Raw genomic sequence first — 19,359 nt, forward strand, 5'->3', positions numbered from 1 at the left:
TGCAACTACAGTTTTCTATCACCCCCATGCTAATGTCTATTCCACCCTGACCAACTGGTAAGCTCTGAAGAAAACAAAAGATGTGATCTACATAGATCTATAGTCAATTTAAATCAATGCTAACTTAATTGCGCTAACAATCTAATCAATGCTACCGGCGATAGCTTAAGCAATTGCCTTGTCTCTCACACACTATTTTAAACATTACTCATCTAATTTCCTACTCAACGGTTAGACTTTGTGGGTTCATAATATTGCTTTCCCCACGGATTTGCCAGAGGATACCACAAAACACAAGACCAACAGTGACAGGTGGACTGAGGCCCGTGGTTAGCTTGGTTAGCGCAGTGACGGGTGGACTGAGGGGCCCGTGGTTAGCGCAGTGACGGGTGGACTGAGGGGCCCGTGGTTAGCTTGGTTAGCATAATGACAGGTGGACTGAGGCCCGTGGTTAGCTTGGTTAGCATAATGACAGGTGGACTGAGGCCCGTGGTTAGCATAATGACAGGTGGACTGAGGCCCGTGTTTAGCGCGGTGACTGGTGGACTGAGGCCCGTGGTTAGCTTGGTTAGCGCGGTGACGGGTGGACTGAGGCCCGTGGTTAGCTTGGTTAGCGCGGTGACGGGTGGACTGAGGCCCGTGGTTAGCTTGGTTAGCGCGGTGACGGGTGGACTGAGGCCCAGACACTGACACATACCCATACTGATCGGCCGGCTGCTTCATCACAGGGTGGATCTGAGCGCCGCTGACCTGGGGGTGCTGAGGCCGGGGCGAAGGGCAGTGGGGGTGGGGGGGTGAGGAGGAACCACGATGGGGGTGAGGACTGTGCTGTGGGTGGGTTTGGGGGTGTGGGGGGGTTTGTGTGTGGGGACGGGGGGAAGGAGAGAGGGGAGGGCGTGCCCCAGGCCAAGACTGGCCGGGGTAGGTCGGCGAACGCACGTAGGGAGGTCTGGAGGGAAGGTAGGGGGGAAGCAGGAAGAGAGGGGTGGAATGAAGTCTCCGGTTTAAAAACCTCTCATACTTTAAAGTGCACCTCATAACTGTTAATAACTAGCAGATGACAACAAATGGACTAATGAGTGAATATGGGGAAGTGCAACCCCTGCCTGCGTCCTAAACGGCCCACTATACCCCACACAGTGCCCTACCTTTGACCGGGGGCCTGTGCTCCATATGTAGGGTCCCACCTGCCCCGTCCTGACTCACCTGCCCTGTGCGGAACCACTGGAGCCGGCGTTAGGACCCTGCGCGACGTTGGTGCCGGGCCCCGGACCTGCCTCGAGGCCCGGCTTGCGGCCGACGTTTGGCGGGGGCGGCCCCATGCCCTGCCCGGCAGGCTGAGGCATGCTGGGAGACGTGGGTGCCATGGTGTTGGTGGTGGCCCCAGGGTAGGAGCGTCCGCTGGCCCCCGGGCCCACGCCCCTCCCCGCGGGCATGGAGCCACAGGGCTGTCCGGGCCCCTGACCGTGCATGGGGCTGCTGGCATTCATCCCCAGGCTATTGCTCATGCCGGGGCCGGGGCCGCTGTAGTTGGCACTGGGGGCGCCGCCGTAGTTGGACGGCCGTGGGTAATTACCTGGAGACACAGAGAAGTCATCAGCACCATCGGGACTCCCTGGGGCCCCCGGCCGGGACCTGTTTGGGGACACAAGCCTTCTGAACACAGGATTAACTCATGTTCCTGCTCAGCAGGATTCTTCGCCCAATCAGTGTTTCACAAGAGCAGAAAAACACCCAGTGCGCACATGTACACACCACTTTTGATGACACGCGTGACTTCCAAAAATACTTCAACTCGGTCGAGGCACCGGAGGGAGAGCTGCCATTTTGGCTCATCCTGTAGTAACCCCCCCCCCCCCCCCACCTCACAAGAGGAGAGGCCAAAACCCTGGCTGCCACTCAGACCTAATGCTGCATTCTGGAAATCTCCCAAATATATTTCAAATTCCCTGGCAGCGTCAGCACCTCTGTAGAGTCATACTAATCCCAGAATCCCTCAGGGCAACGCCGGCCTGTGACACAGATCAAATGCGAGGCAACTAAGGGAGGCTCTATGATTTCGGCTGACTTTTAGTGTTTTTTTTTTTTAAATACATATTTTTCCAAATGGAGGCATTTGGATAGGCGGAGTGATACTGCCTTCAGTTGACTGGGTGAAAGCCTAGTGTGCAGCGCTCATCAATCTACACTGTTGTTTCAGCTGAGGATGAAAACCAACCCGTGTGCGTGCGTGCGTGTGTGTGTGGTGTGTGTCGTGGTTGGGCGTCCCCGCTCCAGGTGATTACACACACACGGGTCGGTTTTGTGTCATTACGGTAATCCATCTGGAGTGTTGTTGCGTGCCTTAGAACGAATGCTCAGCCAGCGTGTGTTTTCATAGCTCCAGATCCATGATCAATAGTTCCTGCTGCTCTGCATGTGCGCGCGCGCGTCTGTTCCACTGCTGGGCTGGATGGCCTGTGGTGTCTGGCTCTGGACCCAACAGAACCAGCCATGGATTCAAACGCTAAATTCTTTTTCTCCCAGACACTTTCAGCAGTCTCTGTAGGCCGCCTGGAGGGACAAGTAGGTGGGTCTTTGTGTCTCGGGTCACCTTTTCTATCCATCACACCACGCTCAGTCAAGCCTGGGGAAAGTCTTTGAAAGGATTACAAATACTATTTGACCCCACACCTGCTGGGAGGCACAGTCAGACACAAGGAGACACTCCGCTCCCTGGCCTGGCAGAAAGCCGCAGAGGAGGCTACAGCACGGAGCGTTTGGAAAACTAGATGGAGGTTGATCTGTGATTTACTAAGCGGCGGGAAAGAAAGCCCGGCTCTCTCCAACCCAGAAGAAACAAGCGTTGGTGGGACGGTAAGGGGCTCCAACAGGCAGATCGATAGCCTGCAGTTAGCCATGCACTTCTGACGTGTTCACTGCACGCTTTCATAAAAAGTCAGCCAAGTCCACGGTACTAGTTAATCAAAGGAAACGCCGACATTATCCCACCATTGTTTAGCCATTATTGGCCGGAAAAAAGGCCAATCTTGAAGGCCATCACAAATGGATGCAGTTTTGATTGCCAAGTGCCAGTTCAAATAAGAAAAGCTACCCCTTCGGCCCTTGATTCATAACCATGTACAGTCTGTCCGTCTTCATGTATATATTATACGTTAGATAACACAGCGGCCGTCTGCACTGGTGTCTGATAACTCGGCAACACTCATGGGTAAGCTCAGAAAGAAGTTTGGCTTCGGTGAGCTGAACCCTAACATTTGATTAGTTACCAAGGTGTTACCAAGTTACCTTCATGCTCAAAGGTGTCCATGTGATGTGAAGTCATTCTGTATAAAACAGGGATCTTGCACCATTTATAGACCGAATATAATTTAAGACCCAAACAATTTCTAAATATCTTTGACAAGTGGCGTAGCGCTCCTGCTCTCTTCTCAATATCACGGTGTAGGTCCACCGAACTGCACCTTGCCTCGTACTCGTTTCCTATCTGCACCAACCACCACCGAAACGTATCTTCCTCCAACCATCTTTCATTCAACATGCATCTCCCCATCTTGGCTCATCCCTGCCTAGCAACTACTGACAAAAGATGACACGCAGCCAGACTTCAACGTCTATAGCTAGCTAACGTAACATAAAACGTATATTAATGGCGGAGTCTCTGTACTAAGTTTACCAAACAAATTAGATGTTTTACCCACTGTGCGTGACAATTTGTCCATTAGCCTTAAATGCACCATCTGCAAATGTAATACCTACAGCAAATGTACAGTAAATGTAAAACAATTCATGACCTTAATTCCCCAGATTTTATTTTAAGACCTTTTAAAACTCGAAGGAGCTGTGGGAAACCCTGTAAATGCAACCGCTGAATCCCATGTAAAGCTCACACACTGCCAGACACTGTCAGGTTAAGCCTTTTAAGCCAAAAACGTCTAAACAACGTTGCGTTGAACAAAGGTGATGCTGCCAGTACCCCGATAACACCCAAACGTTCCTCCAGCATAACGCGTAGCATTTCAGTGCACTTTCCATGACAGGGCAGTTGCTGTCCTGCCGTGACTGATGTTCTGCAGACACACTCAGATCTGGCAAAACTGCCCTAGGGAGTAGTAAGCCACATCACTGCCAGCTGCCCAGCCAGAGACAGGTTACTTCCCTTAACTGTGGTGCAGAACAACTTCATCTGCTAGCTGGAAAACAAGCCAACGTGTACATGCTGCCATTACAAACAATGCCCACAGACTCTGATCTGGGGGAGTTTCCTCACAATATGGCTGATTGGCTGGGGAACGCTGACCCTGGGCCCATAGGAAAATTACCTTGGGGCCCATAATGGCCAGTCTGGGGTCCATAGGAGGGGCCGGCGCCCCCCTGCTGCTGCTGCTGCTGCTGCTGCTGCTGGTGGTGGAAGGAACCCTGGTGGTGCATGGAGCCTCCGGAGGACGGGTGAGGGGACATTGGGGGCCCCTGCCCTGAGTGCTGAGGGCCAAACGGCTGAGGGACCTGGCTGTTCCGCTGCATGGCAGGTGGGAACCCTGAAGACGACGGGGAGACACGGAGCACAGTTGTGGTTAAACAGGCACACAGGCCCAGTACCTTTCAGGACTGTTCACCTGGCATGGTGGTTCCCTCACCGCCAGGATACAGACACTGAACTACTCCTGTAACTGTCTGTGGTAAGGCCAATATGAAAGCCCAATGTCTCTTCGCTGTGCTTCAGTCACTCGTTCGGACCCCATTTCAGACTGACTCCGTTCCCCAAGCTGTTACGCTGATCCCTGTAAAGCGGAACTGACAGCATTTTAAGTGCCTCGCAGATATGAAGCGAACAGGTAACGATAATATATGGAAAACCTTGCAAATATAGAGTGTTACGCTGCGAAACCGACTTAGTATTGAGTTTTAAGAATGAGTTCTATTTGACTGAAAATTCCATGACTTAGAGCAAGGCAATGATGGCAGAATAAACTGATGCAGCACAATGAATGATTCATATAATTCCACCAATACATCGCTTGGTAGTCAAATAAATAGCTATGAGGTTATAACTCAAAGATGGTTACATTGTTTTCTGCCTCCATCCATATTCAGTATTATTGCACTTTCGGTTGAAACTATTCAATATTAGTTACCAAAGAACTGAATGTCAACACAGTTAAACTAGAGAGGACAGTGATGACGATAAATCGTTGCAGCCTCGTCTATTTTCGGAGCTTAAAATCAGCTTTTAACAAAAACACAGACTGCGATGGGCAGGGTTCCATTTCTCTTCCTGTATCTTTTCCTTGCGGTAGCATCAGGCTGTAGCCTGGAGATTCGGAACGCCCGGAGCACTACGGATGTACGCAGGTGCCATTTGGTTCACAAGCTTCAAAGAAATCACGTCATTAGCTAGTTACTGAGCTCAAAAAACATTATCCACATTTCAATATTATCGGGCACCACACCTTAATAGGATTAATAAACATGGTGTAAAAAACCCTAAAGACACTGAGAAAGAGGTGGAGGCCAGCTGGACAGTTAGGTCATTCTGACTAGAAATCCCTGACTCCTGGGTGGGCCTGGAACAGACAATAGCCTGACCCCAGGGTGGGCCTGGAACAAACAACCACCTGACTGACATGGCTGCTGTTAGGCCCAGCCCTGGTTACTCCATGAAGACATAACCTGTAGACGAGGCCCAGTTCTGACAGCAGCCCAGCGGGGATTTATAATCTATGGCTAATGATCGTATGGAAAACACCTGAGAGCAGTAAGAGGAACAGATCCAAAGAGACATATTCACCGCTGTCATTAAACACTAGTTCTTGTGGTTGGGTGTATTTCTATTGCTGGTTAGGATTTTATATGACAAAGGGAAATTTAATTTTTCAAACCATCAGTGGAATTTGAAGGTGGATTTGACCACAGAAGTTGAAACAAGCTCCCGTCTGATTAATCATTTTCATGTTGCCAGGGTGTTTTGCCCGACCTCCTGGTCAGCATGCATGGCGAACTTCCTGGAACGGGAGGGCTTGTGAGTCACGGGAGGCAAGTCATGCATGGGGAATCTCACCTCTCTCCTGAGACATGGGGGACTGGCTCAGGGTCGAATGGGAGCCCACGTCAGACACATTCCCGGGTGTCTGGGGTGCCATCTGAGTGCCTGGGGGGGCAGAGAAAATTACATTGAGACAGAGAAAATCACCCCAGCTCCACAGTGACTCTGTTGGCCCAAAGAGCAGCAGTGTGTCCAGCAAAATGAGCCCTCCCTCTGCCTGCTTTGTGTCAAGCCCTACAGTGTGTGTGTGTGTGTGTGTGTCTGCGTAGCGGTTTCCGTGGCAATAGGATGCAGAACAGATCACGTCAGTTGGTACTTCATTGTGGGGGCTAATGGCTACCAGCTCTCCAAATGTAGGTGTGCGCATGTGTGTTTGTGTGTGTACATGGCGAAATGTTTTCGCATCGACCTCGTTATCACCCAGAGCAGTGAGAAAGAGAGTAAAAGGCTGAACTAACTTTGTCTGCAAATAAGAACAAATCTGTGCTAACTAGACCAGTCCTGGTGTCAAACAGCCAACGAGGATGACAATGCCCATCCCTGTGGGGGAGTAATTGTGTTAAAGTGACTCTGAACTGCTGACATAGTTTAGAAACTATTTTAATGACCAAGGCCCATGTTTTGGAGCTGCAGCACAGAGCAGATAGAAACCCTCCTCTGATTGGCCGGCAGCCTGTGAAGAACAGACCTCTCTCTCCCACTGTGACTAACTCAAAAGAATTTCAGAAAGGACCGCCTGTAATGACACAAAGAAGCTCTTTTCTTTCACAGCTGAGCCAATCACCAGGACCAGAGCTGTTCCAGTTCCACCGAAGCCATCTCCGAACTGCTCTCTGAAATAATACTAATAGAGCTTCAAGTCTGCCAAACTGGTCCTTACTACCGTGCGCGTGCATGTGTGTGTGTGTGTGTGTGTGTGTGTAGGGGGGGTCCGTGCTCTGTGCTTGTTCCATCTCAGTGCACAGTGGTTGGTTCTCTTGGCATACCTGGGACGCTGGCTGGGGAGATGGGTCCGGAGCGCGACTGGCTGGAACCCACAGGCGACCCGACGGGTGACGGCGAGGGACCACTGCGCAGGCCAGGGAGGCGTGGCGACACGTGGGGGGAGAAGGGCGACCGGGCCGGGTTACTCTGCTCGCCCTGGCTGCTGGTGGAGCCCGAAGCGCTGACCGCGGAGCTGATGGCCACGTCGGTGCCCGTGGGCAGATCGTCAATGGAGCCGGACAGGTCCTGGAGCACAAGGAGAGGAGCGTCAGGGGGGGTAAAGCGACCACGGGGTCGATTCATCAGGCAGTCAGACTGAAAACGCTACCTGGACCTGACCACCGAGAGGTTCTTATTCATTTTCCATTGCTTAATGTTTTAAAATCAACTCTGGCTCTGAATGAACATGAGCCAGGAGAAATTCTGACTCGGAGCCAAACTGCTTAGGTCAAGAACACCTCGAAATACAAACACGGAGCATTTTTCACCGGCAGGTTGTAAAAACCTTCCCAGTCACTTAATCATTTGACATAACGTCTGACGTAGAGAGAGACATTAGTGTTGGAAATCTTTCTTTCCAGTCCAGGAGAACTTTACCCAAACCATCTACAGCCAAACCAAAACCAGGCAGATGGGTTGTGGAAAATACTCCCCCCACACTCTAGTCGGGCCAGTCAGCCGTCTCCATCTCCCCTCCTTGAAACACCAGGCAGGGCAGTTTGAGAGAGAGCGACAGAGAAACAGTACGTCCCAAATGACACATTATGGCTTAAACGGTGCACTTTGGGTTTTGTTAACACAGAGGGCTGATTAGGCAACAGGTCGCCATTTGGAATGCAGGCATGAAGGCAGCAATCACCAATTGACCTGCATATCAGAAAAAACAACTGGCCAGAAACACCACCACATGCATCTAGGCAAATCTGGCAGGAGTTCAGCCAGAAGAGATGCCAGTGTCCTCCGTGCCAAATCGGAAGTGACGCCAGAGACAAACAGTGCCGGCGAGTTGCCCTCCGAGATGGCGTGGAACCAGGTAATTTGACTCCCTCCCTCTGGGTCGCTCTGCCTTGACCACAGACAATCAGATGTTGTGATCAGTCACTTTGTCAGCACTACCTAGTTCTCTGGTCAAACGTAGAGCGCTACACAGCCTGCCAACGGGGACCCAGCCAAACCCCCCCCGCCCCCCCCCCCAGCTGTCGGCCTAAGTTACATATTTCAACAACAAAGCCTTCATTTCACCCACTGAAAGGCATTAGAGGGCCACTTAAACCTGTCTGCATATTCCTCAGGACTAGTGCTGCTTGCATGATTTATGGTTATAATTATTCACATTCGTTATGGGGCCCTGGCTTACTGAATTGATGAATATAATTACTCAGCCTCATTGATCATTAAGACTTAAAAAAAAAATTGTATTTTTTTTACAACCTCCTCTTTGCTCACCCCACTCATCGGCTCGGCAGAGTGGATGAGTTAGTGCAGAGTGGATGAGTTAGACTCTCTTTGGGGGTGACAGAGAGACCTGAAAAGCAGTTGGAACTGTCCTCCTTGTTACCCCGAAATGTGTGGTTTTGGCTTACTTGGTGAACAATGTCACTTAAAGATTTTGACTGCGATTTTGCACGGGGGGGGGGGGGGGGGGGGGGGGGGTAGCCTATGAACAACCTTGTAACCTGCTAGCTAGTTGGCTAAGCTCGCTGCTAAGCACCAGTAAGCGCTACGCTAAGTGAATGAATGCTCTCTTGCCTGTTTACTTATTTAAATGTGCTAGCTTTGGGCAGTGCTCCTTAAAGTCCAACTACCACTCCCGCTCTCTCACGCTGCTGTAACTAAGAGATGGATTTCGACCAATGAGCTGATCGTAGTGCGCAGTCATCAAGCAACCATTGGTTGATACATTTTCATTTCTGGTATATCACAGGCAAATTAGCAGACACCTGTTCACTCTACGTAGTGTATCTGCACACGCTGCAATGTCGGTGGAAAACGCAAACAAATAAAAGAACGCCTGTGAAGGGCCAAAAACGGTCGGCCAAACAAGTCATCTATGAAGCTCTAGTGTGTGTGTGTGTGTGTGTCAGTGTGACTCACCTCTGCCAACCAGGCGCAGTGTGCCTACTGTTGTGCAGAACATGGGAGTCAGTACATCCAGAACCCTGCTGACCTCTGCAGTCTAACACTGGCTTTTCGGGGAAAACCCCACGCCAGGACCCAGGGCCTCTGATCAAAGACTGCTGACACACGGGCAGGCTGACTAGATGAGGCCGGGGCTCTAGCTTCATCCTGACATTCTCATCCCAGAGCGTTTCTTGTTTTTATTCTGTCCACGCACTTTGATGAAAGAGAAGTGTCTTCTTTGAAAAACACCCAATTGAGAAAACACTGAAAGCCGGGGAAGGCCAGGGGGACTGCCTGAGCCTTGATTGAAGCCCTCTCCCCCACCGACAGTGTCACTGATTAAGCCTCCTGAGTAGCAACCCGGGGCCCAAGCAGAGCACTGTGATGTGTGTGTACAGAGAGACGATCAGAGACGCCCCCAAAAGGCTGAGAGGAATCCGATTCTCCTTTACAGTAAAATGTGACAACCTGAGATGAGTCAGACTCCCCCTTACAGTAAAATGCGACAGCCTCTGAGCATCGGCGTGCTATGTTTGACGAGCGCTCCCTGGGGAGGGCCGGAACACCCCCCCCCCCCCCCAGTGTAAAACGGCTGACGGGCAGGCAGGAATCTTGACCCTGTTTTTGGGGCAGGCAGCTGGAGTAGCGTCGTGTTTAAACCAGGGCCCACTGACGCGTTTGACAGCAGATAATGTGACTCAGGGTGGCGTGCGTGCTGACATACTGGAGACACCCTGCACGGCAGCACCGGTGAACTTCTCCATCTGGCTCCGGGGTGTCGGTGCGTGTCGTCACGTCGGGGTGGGGGGGACGCGGCACTTAACAAACACCCTCCGAGAAAGGCGGAGACGGAAGGCGGAGACTGAAGGGAGGGAAACAGCCGAGTCGGACCGGACGGGAGTAACGATGAGGGCAGAGAGCCTGTGTATGTTACCGCCATTTCTGTCATGTGCACAGATGACAGAGAGAGAAGTGGACGTACCTCCTCGGGGTCAGCGCTCTCTGCAAGCACAGGCGTAGCCGTGCGATAACGAAGGCGGCCGGACTGAGACGTGAGGCGAGAATAGACGCCTTCTGCCACCACTCGGCACAGGTGGTTCCCAAAACAAACCCCGGTTTTAAGTAGTACCCCCAGACAACCCCCACGACGGAAATAGCTTTTCTGTGTGAGGAACGGGTAAATAAAAAATAAAACGTAATGGTTTTACCATCTTTGCACACACACACACACAAACACACTGAACACCCTCTGGAGCTTGTAGTTGTACATTACGTCACAGTTTCAGACGTTGCCCATCACCGATGCCCCCAGACGACCCGGCCAAGCAGAGGAACTGGTTGTCTTGAACCTGGGCAAAAGGTGGGTGCGGTGAGCAGGGAAAATCTTGGACGTTTTAAGCGCTCAAAGCACGCCAGGCTAGCCTCAGGCAGCCAATCACTGAAGAGAACCCGGGGTGGGCGGAGCGTGTCGCGGACCATACAGCAGCGAGCAGCCGTCGGACCGGAGTGTATGCAGGGACTCTCAGGGAAGTAATGAAGCCTTAATGACAGCATGTGAGAACAAGCAACCGGACAGACTTTCATGATGACACGTGTGTGATTGTGATTGAGGCTGAGCGTGTGCAAAAAAAAAAATATATATATAACCAAGCACAATCATTAAAACAACTAATTCCTAATCTGGCTGAAGTTGACTGGAGCTGCGGGCCTTGTTTGTTTTTTCTTTGGGTGGGGGGGGGTGGATTCCACAATCGGGAACAAAGAACAAAAGGAACAAGGAGAGGGGGGAGAACAAAACACACAGACAACATTTGGGATCCGTCCAAGACTTTCATTAACTTTGATGTAGACGATGAGAGAGAGGAAAAAAAAGTGTAATTAATTTGGAATAATTGGCCACTCCCTTCCTCCGGCTAACCAATGAGTGAAGGAGGGATGAGATGGGAGGCCGACAGACGAGCAGAGAGAGACAGGGATGGCGGGAGAGAGCAGTAGACCCCGCTGGCTGCCGGATCCTGATCCCACCGACCCTCCACTGCGCGCTTGGCGACGGGCCAGCTGGCGCCTTTGTCTGCCGCCGTGGTAACCAGCCGCGGTAATTTTCAGTGCCAGTCTGGCAAAGGACAGCCGGGCCGTACTCTGGCCTTCAACCCAAATGGCACACTAGTGCACTACCTTGTCCAGGGCACTTGACCGGGAACAGGCTAGGTAGTGCACAATGAAGGGGTTAGGGTGTCATTTGGGATGCCAGTCCTCACCCTAGCCCAAATTCCTCTCCCTATCTGGGCATGCTGACACTATGCCGTCGCACACCCCGGCAGGATGACCAGACACGCCAGCACGAGCAAGGCAACTGAAGCTCAACCAAACAGACAGGTTTACTTCGTTGCCGGCTGCTGGAGGCCAAACGTTTACGCTTCACCGTTATATAACAGTCACATGACCGCAGGTCCTAACGGGGCACACTCAGTTTCGAAAGCATCACTTCTGCTCTGAGGGAAAAGAGGCTTCACTTCTCAGGGGGCTTTGAAATGGAAACTAGTGCCTCAGTTGACGCCGTCAGCCATGAGATAGAGGAGTGGGGCGGGGTGGTAATGAGATGAGAGAGAGGGGTGGGGGCCCTGGGGGGGTTGGATATAGTGCAAGTAAAAAGAGAGGATGGCTGGTTTAAGACGTGGATAACACAGCAACTCCTGGGTTTTACAGAGTGGTTTGAGACGTGGATAACACAGTGACTCCACGATTTTACGGAGTGGTTTGAGACGAAGACAACACAGTGACTCCTGGGTTTTACAGAGTGGTTTGAGACGTGGATAACACAGTGACACCTGGGTTTTACAGAGTGGTTTGAGACGTGGATAACACAGTGACACCTGGGTTTTACAGAGTGGTTTGAGACGTGGATAACACAGTAACACCTGGGTTTTACAGAGTGGTTTGAGACTTGGATAACACAGTGACACCTGGGTTTTACAGAGTGGTTTGAGACGTGGATAACACAGTGACTCCTGGGTTTTACAGAGTGGTTTGAGACAAAGACAACACAGTGACTCCTGGGTTTTACAGTGTGGTTTGAGACAAAGACAACACAGTGACTCCTGGGTTTTACAGAGTGGTTTGAGACAAGGATAACACAGTGACTCCAGGGTTTTACGGAGTGGTTTGAGACGAAGACAACACAGTGACTCCTGGGTTTTACAGAGTGGTTTGAGACAAGGATAAGAGCAGGCGGAATTGTAACTGATTGCTGAAGTGTCTTTTTATAATACCAAATAGAGCTCTCTTATGCAAGAACAAGTACGTTCATGTGTGTACACTAGAAAACCTCCTTATGGAAGCCAACAGGCCTAGATTCAAGCAACATTTCTAACGTGGATAATGCTAAAGATTACCTAGACATTCTCATAGAGATGTGCAAAGCTAAAAAGAACCAACTGGCTTTCTAGAATTTTAGCCCACGTTTACTTAAAAATATTTTTATAAAGCCAGTTCTTGTAGCAACAGGAAACGACTCTTCCGTGATTTTAAAGCACTTTTAAGTGACCAGTGCTGTAAAGGAATCCTCCTCCCCCAGTGAACACAGGCACCAGCATAGATCAAGACACGCTAATGGTGACTTTATTATTTTGGAAACCTTACATGCACACCAAAGGATGGACGTTCTGGAATATTTTAATTCTAAATATTCTCTTTTCACTAGATAAAGGCGACTCCAATCCTGAGTTAAAAACAGGAGAGGAAAGACTCGGCTGCCTGCCCCGGTTTGGTCATTATTGTAAAGCCACTACAGTGTAGTGAGTCCAGGCTAACATGTCTCCCGTCAATGTATCCAAACCATGTACGTGTTATGAAAGAAAATAAAAAATAAACAATTTATTGTTTTAAATCACTGATGGCCTCATGGTGACAGCTTCATTCCCGTCCTGTAGCTCAGTTCAGGAGAACGGCCATCTTTGATGTCCGTGTGTTTAATCAATCAACCACAGCATAATTATTAACTTGCCAGTGTCATTGGTCAAACATTGGTCAGATTGGTTATTGTACAACATCTACCAATGAGGGCCATTCTTCATGAATCGATGACTGGCAGAGCCTCTCAGGCCTAATGGATGGCAACCCTGCGTCGATCCTACAGAGGTGTGTGTGTGTCGTCCTCACCCATAAAGCTACAACACGGTTTCATCTAACATTGAGACTTACAATACAGTCTTTTTACAGCACAGCACATTGAGGGCTCGTGATGTGAAGAGCAAGAACTAGCAGGTAGGGAGGGTGTCTTCTTTCATCTTTCTCACACACACACTCACACACACACACACACACACACACACACACACACACACACACACACACACACACACACGAAATAACATTCAGCCGTGTGCTGCTTTCCCCCTTCAGTGCTGTGGTGGATCTGATGAGCAGAGCTTGGCTCCATAGAAGCTCAGAGAAAAGAGAGGAGCAGAGGAAAGAGCTGCTCGCTGCACTACAGCTTCCATCCTCCCTCCCTCCCTCCTTCCCTCTCTCCCATGTGCCCCTGGGCCCCAGGCCAACCAATCACAGAGCCGTATCCCATCCCCCATCCGCCCTTTGCCAGTGGCTCAGCCAACCAGATTGCTGCTCTGCCCTGCTTTGGCAGCAACCCCCCCCCCCCCCCCCCACACACACACACACACACCTCCCCCCTGCCGCCTGCCCCCGTCTCTTCTTCCTCCTCCTCCTCCTCCTCTCCCTCTCACTCATTTTCCATCCCCCTCGTGCGCATTCTAATTACGGGGAGTGAGACGCGGCGCGCACGGAGCAGAGTGGGACGAATCAAAGGACTGAGGAAGAAGGAGAAATGAGAAGGAGAGGATGGGTATAGGAGGAGGAGGAGGAGGATGGGGGGGGGGGATTCACAGGATGCAGATCAGCCTCAAGGGCTCAGGATAAACAACACTCCTTTCAGCCTGCAAGGAAATTAGAATGCGGTGTGTGTGTGCGCGTGTGTGCGTGCGTGCGGGCGTACGAGAGAGAGAGGCAGAAGCTTGCGTGGCAGGCGGGACGTGTCTGCCTCACTGCAGCTGTGCCCCCCCCACCCCCCCAGTCTCTCTCACTCCACTCACTGAAATGCCACGGCTCCGCTATCAAAGTACAGGCACAGGGGAGAGGACAGGAGCACAGAGGAGAGAGAGGAGAATCAAGAATCATAGGAGCGGGGGGGGTGGCGGTGTAAGGGGGAAAGGAACAGCAGAAAGAACAAAAACAATTAAGGATGAGGAGAAGTGAGAGAGAGGGAGGGAGGGAGGGAGAGGAAAGAAAAGGGAGAGAGGAGGCTGGTTGCTCCAGAGGGGAGGACGTAATGACAAGCGTCAGAGAACTGCAGAACTGAAAGGCAGCGAGTGGCGAGGCCAGGGCATCAGAATGTAGGCCCTTTTCCCTGCTCTCCCTCTCTCCTTGTTATCTTTAAAACTCAGCCCCCTCCCACCACCACGCTGCTTTATTTATTGCAGAGCCTTTTTTTTCTCTGCCTCAGAAACGAGTTTCGGACTCCCGTTCCCTCACCAGACCAGCCTCTCATTCTCGGTTTGTTCCTTCTTTCTTCTACCAGACCCCCCACCCCACCTCACCCCACCTGGCCATCTCCCCAAAAACCTCACTCTCTTCTAGTCTCCCACAAGTAAGAGTCAGTTCCATAGTTTTGCAATTAAAATACTTCTTTCTTCCCATCATGTTCACTAAATAGGCTCTGGATAGAGAAGAGAAAAAAAAAGCACCGACATCAAGTGGTACTGCCTGTTCAAACTGGGTACACCATTAGTGCCCTCCACTCCACTCCACTCACGCAGAATTTGTCGTTGAAATTGCAGGGCACGAAGCAAATCGCAGCGACGTTCGCAATGAAATCGGAGGGGTTAACGCAAATCCAATGACAAACTGACGGCGAACTCAGGTGGACTATCCTTGGTGCCACGTTAACCTCCCCATAAATGCCCAGGGAAATAAAACAACAGTTTGTCCAATCTCTGTCCTATTTTTCAGGGTCCTGGGGCCCCACATGGACTGAGCAGCTCCATTCTAGTCCCCCTAAAGGGCTTGACGATCCATAGACAAGGTGTACCGGGTGGGCTCTGGAACAGTTCCAATGCATGGACTGTCTCGGGGTCCTGAAGGACAGGTTTGACAACCGCTGGTCTGTATTCATTTCTTTCCGGTCTGGACCTTGATGCAAGGCACAAAAAGCTTTCATCAGTGTCTGATCAGGAACTGCTTTAAGCCCCCGGACAGGAAGTGGGGTGCAGTTCATTATCGGGAAGAGGCTCTGGAACATGCGAGTATGTAATCGCTGTTATTAGCAATTAGCACAATCAAATGTAGCCCAAGTGTTTCGGCGTAGCAACTGGAAACACGGCGAGCTGCGTCGCGCCTCGTTTCCTCTGAATTCACACAATCGCACACGACCCGATCATCATCATCATCGTCAGTAAGGTTTTTATCATCCTCCCTGTTAAAATGTAGAATTGTTTGAGAAACCTTTCCACGGATAATCGCTACCCGCCACAAAAAAAAAAATTATTAAAAAAAAAAAAGGCGGCAGCAGCGATATGCAAACAAGGCCGCCGGCGTGCGATTAGCATCGGCCCCTAGCGCGACGCTACGTGTCTGCGAGTGCGTTTGATTGGAACGTCTGCACTTGCGAGGAGTTAATAGACGGCCGTGTTTGAAGGGGTCTCTGTGCATTGGAGCGCTCCGTTTTCATCATCCAGTATTAAAGGGAATTTGAAATGTACTGCCCCCCCCCCCCGCCCCCCCCCCTCTTATTTATTTAATCCGCCTGCCTTTCTAAAGAGAAATCAAATAAACACGCGGTCAGCCTGCTGGAGGTAATTAGGAGTCTCTTTTCGGGAAGGGTGGTGGGGGTGTGCATTCAGTGTCCCCACTGGCCCACTACCATTCCACATAAAACGTAGTGCACTGCTTTGGACTAATGGGGGCCCTGATCAAAACCAGTACACTTTAAAGGGAACAGTGTGTCTTCGGGGACGCAGACTTTAATGAGGTTTAAAGGGAAGCGGCAGGAGGAGCCCGGCTGATCGCGGCTCCGCCAGGTTACAGCCGCGCGCTAATAATGCTAGCGCCACACGCTAAGTAAGGCATCCTCCCGCTGAGCCGCACACTAACGTGTTATGCAGACTTACCTGGAACATAGGTTTCACTCATTATTTACAATGACTGGTGCGCGTGGGGGGGTGGTGTGGCTGTGGCTGTGCCCATTGTCCCATACTCATCCGCCGGCCGGCACCAGTGGGAAAACGTGTGTCCCGGTAGAGAACGGACGGACGCGGCTCAGCCAGACGCCATGTGCGTCCCTGTCATTCCCCACTTCAGTAACCGGCGAGGTCAGGGCGGTGCGGACGGTTGTAGTCATGGTTACAACGCCCGGACCACTTGACTGAGGGGTACGACTGGGAGAGTGTTGATCTAGCAGCAGCTGGGGCTCCCTGACAGAGGATTGCAGAGAGTGTCAAAGGTCACTACACCCTGACAAACTCCTCTCAGCATCCCAACCTGACAGTTAGCACCTAGCGGTTACTGTGTCAACAGGTCCCTAATGACAACCCCCCCCCCCCCAAAAGTGTGTGTGCACGCGGAGGAGGGGGTTCTACGGGTCATGGACGGCTGCCAAAGAGCCCGTTCACAGCCGCGTTTGGCAGCCGTCCATGACCCGTGGAGGGGTTAGGGCCGAGGGCACATGAACACGACTGCGTGACCACAGCGAGGCCCTGGAGAAACGGAGCCACATGAAAGAGACCAATGGGGCCCCGGAGTGCGCCGGGGGAAAAGGTCAACGTCCCGTCCGCGAGGGGTCGGCCAAGTACAAGGCTAAGTGTGTTTACCGCTGGAGGAGGTCGTGGAACGACAGACAGATGGAAACCTGGAAGACGTCAGGGCGTACAAGGACCACAGAATTGCCTAGTATGGACGTGTGTGTGTGTGAAAGAGGGAGTGAATAAGGCCAGAGAAAAAGAAGCAGAAAGAGACGTCGCCAGGTCGGGCCAGATTAGAGGACAGCTGTATGCGTCACTGGTTTCCACTCCCAGCACCGTAATCAGCCCCGTCAGTAGAGTTTCCCCTCGTCTCCACTGATCTCTATCTGAGCCAGCTGAGGAGACATCGTTTCGCTGTGGCTTAATCCCAAACGGGACAATATTCCCTGTTTAGTGAGCTGCTTTCGACGAGGGGCCTATAGGCAATACACAGAGAACAGGATGCTGTTTGGGACCCGGACAGAGTAGACTAGAGATGAAAAATGTTTATTTCCTCTAACGGATTTGATGATGGCTCCACATGAGCCAGGCGGGCCCAGGATTAAGGATGACTAATCAATCTCCCATCTTTAGCGGGCTTCAGAGGAGCAGATGAAAGGCACAGAGGAGGCCTTTGAAGACTCAGTGATGACAGATCAGCTAAAGAACTTGGAAGGCTTCTCCTCTCACCCGTTAAAGTGCAGACGAGAACACGGGGCGAAAGTGCACCCTAAACGTTTTATTTCTATTCGCCCTGGAATTCGGTATGAGCCGTCGGGCCGAAGGGGCGTCCCCGCGGGGGACAGGGATTCAACCGTCTGCCTCCGTAGCTTCCTCCCAAGGAGCCGTTCACCATGAAGAGGCCAGTGAGTGGGCTGGGTAAGGCCCAGGCAGGTCTGGAGGGGCCGACAGGATGCTAAGACATAGAGCCCTGACAGGCCGCACGTCAGGAGGGCCAGGGGCCCAGAGACTCAGGAAGACCCCCCACCCCCCCCCCCCCCCCACCGGCTTTCATTCCTCCCAACATCCCCCCGCACCCGCCCATCCTCCCTCCCACCTCACTGGATTAGTGACTAGAGCTGCTTGGCCTACAGGCCCACGAAACACAAGGGAGAAAGAAAGCGCCAACAAGCACCCCGTTCCCAATTTAGGCGCTGCCAATACGGCTCAGGTTAAGCGCAGGGAACGAGTGAGCCGTTTGGGGCTACGGCCTCAGGGGAGCAGAGGGGAGTAATTGACTAAGATCCATGTGTCCTCTCGGTCTCTCCCGCTCCTTCACACAGAGGCAGGAGTCCCCGCTCCCCGCTCCCCGCTCCCCCCCCCCCATTTCTTCCACTATTGGTTCATATTTAATCACCGCCGGTGCATCAGTGAGCCATAACACTTAATCACACGTTTTGAGGCAGACTGGGGAGGGAGGGAGGGAGGGGGGGGGGGAGAGAGAGAGAGAGAGAGTGAGAAAATGCATTTTCGTGAAGCAGAAAACCAGGTTTTTGTTAATTGGTAAAAGCAAAATTAACCCATTTGTCACTTTGGCAGCCATGTTTTTAAGGTGCCATAGAGACATAGCCATCTAACAAAAAGATTAATTCATTGCCTAATAATGTGCTGTAGTTAATGGTCAGCGTTTCAGATATATGCATCTTTTATACAGGCAAGTCACTTCCATCACGTCGTAAATCAACCTCATATATCACCGGCCGTAAGGGGCTGGATCCAACATCCACCCGTGCGGGCTCCAGTCTACTAGATCACCAGAAGGGGTGAGGTTTAAGGCCTCCCACTTTTCACGACAACCACGTCCACCTCAGCGGTAATCCACGCCCGAGGCGAACGCACAGCGTGCAAAGGCCTGGCGGCGGTTCATTGCTCCAGCATGGTGCCAATCACACGACAGGACCTGAAAGCCGGTGTGTGTGTGTGTGTGTGTGTGTGTGTGTGTTTGTCATAACACAGCCATCAGTACACAAGGTCCCAACGCAATCAGGGGCTTTTTTCTTTTGGCGCGCAACAGGCAAGACACCAAACTCTACCAGCTTACGGATGGAGCTGCCTGCCACACTGCTACACCACCCAACCGATACCCCTTAATCTCCCCTAAATTAAATAAAAGCTGTGTGTGTGTGTGTTCTAGTGGCTCCCTTGTATCTCAGCGGTCACGCACAAAGACGACTTAAGTGTTTGGTGGAGTGAGACAGATCCCGGGAGTCCCATCCCAGTAGCAGGGTGGAAGGGTCACCATCCAACTCAGCACACGGCTTTACACCAGAGCATTATGGGTAAAAGGTGCGTGCTAGGTAGGGAATAGGGTGCGATGCCCGTGCCACGGAATGCCTTGCCTCCTCTGGGTGGTTAGCGCCTTCAAGTAGATTTACAGGCGCCCTTCAGCACGTCGCCGACCCCCTCCCAAATCTGTCTACACCA

The 19,359-nt window shown here is 51.7% G+C and overlaps 1 protein-coding gene across 8 annotated transcripts in view; it reads right to left on the minus strand.

Annotated features, from left to right (window-relative positions):
• The window catches only part of arid1b (AT rich interactive domain 1B (SWI1-like)), a 57,272-nt gene that overhangs the window by 15,677 nt on the left and 22,236 nt on the right, over positions 1-19,359 (minus strand). For 6 of the 8 annotated variants that reach the window (XM_020056200.3, XM_020056199.3, XM_013138600.4 and 3 more), the window contains 5 exons: positions 7,030-7,273; positions 6,059-6,148; positions 4,323-4,538; positions 1,207-1,576; positions 698-949 (listed from right to left, as the gene is read on the minus strand). In XM_020056200.3, the coding sequence (XP_019911759.3) occupies positions 698-949; positions 1,207-1,576; positions 4,323-4,538; positions 6,059-6,148; positions 7,030-7,273 (1,172 nt within the window). The remainder of the gene's footprint in view (positions 1-697; positions 950-1,206; positions 1,577-4,322; positions 4,539-6,058; positions 6,149-7,029; positions 7,274-19,359) is intronic. The other 2 variants (XM_020056202.3, XM_020056201.3) reach the window with 1 other exon arrangement.

The sequence above is a fragment of the Esox lucius genome, chromosome 18 (assembly GCF_011004845.1).
Source record: "Esox lucius isolate fEsoLuc1 chromosome 18, fEsoLuc1.pri, whole genome shotgun sequence".
NCBI classification, from domain to species: Eukaryota; Metazoa; Chordata; class Actinopteri; order Esociformes; family Esocidae; genus Esox; species Esox lucius.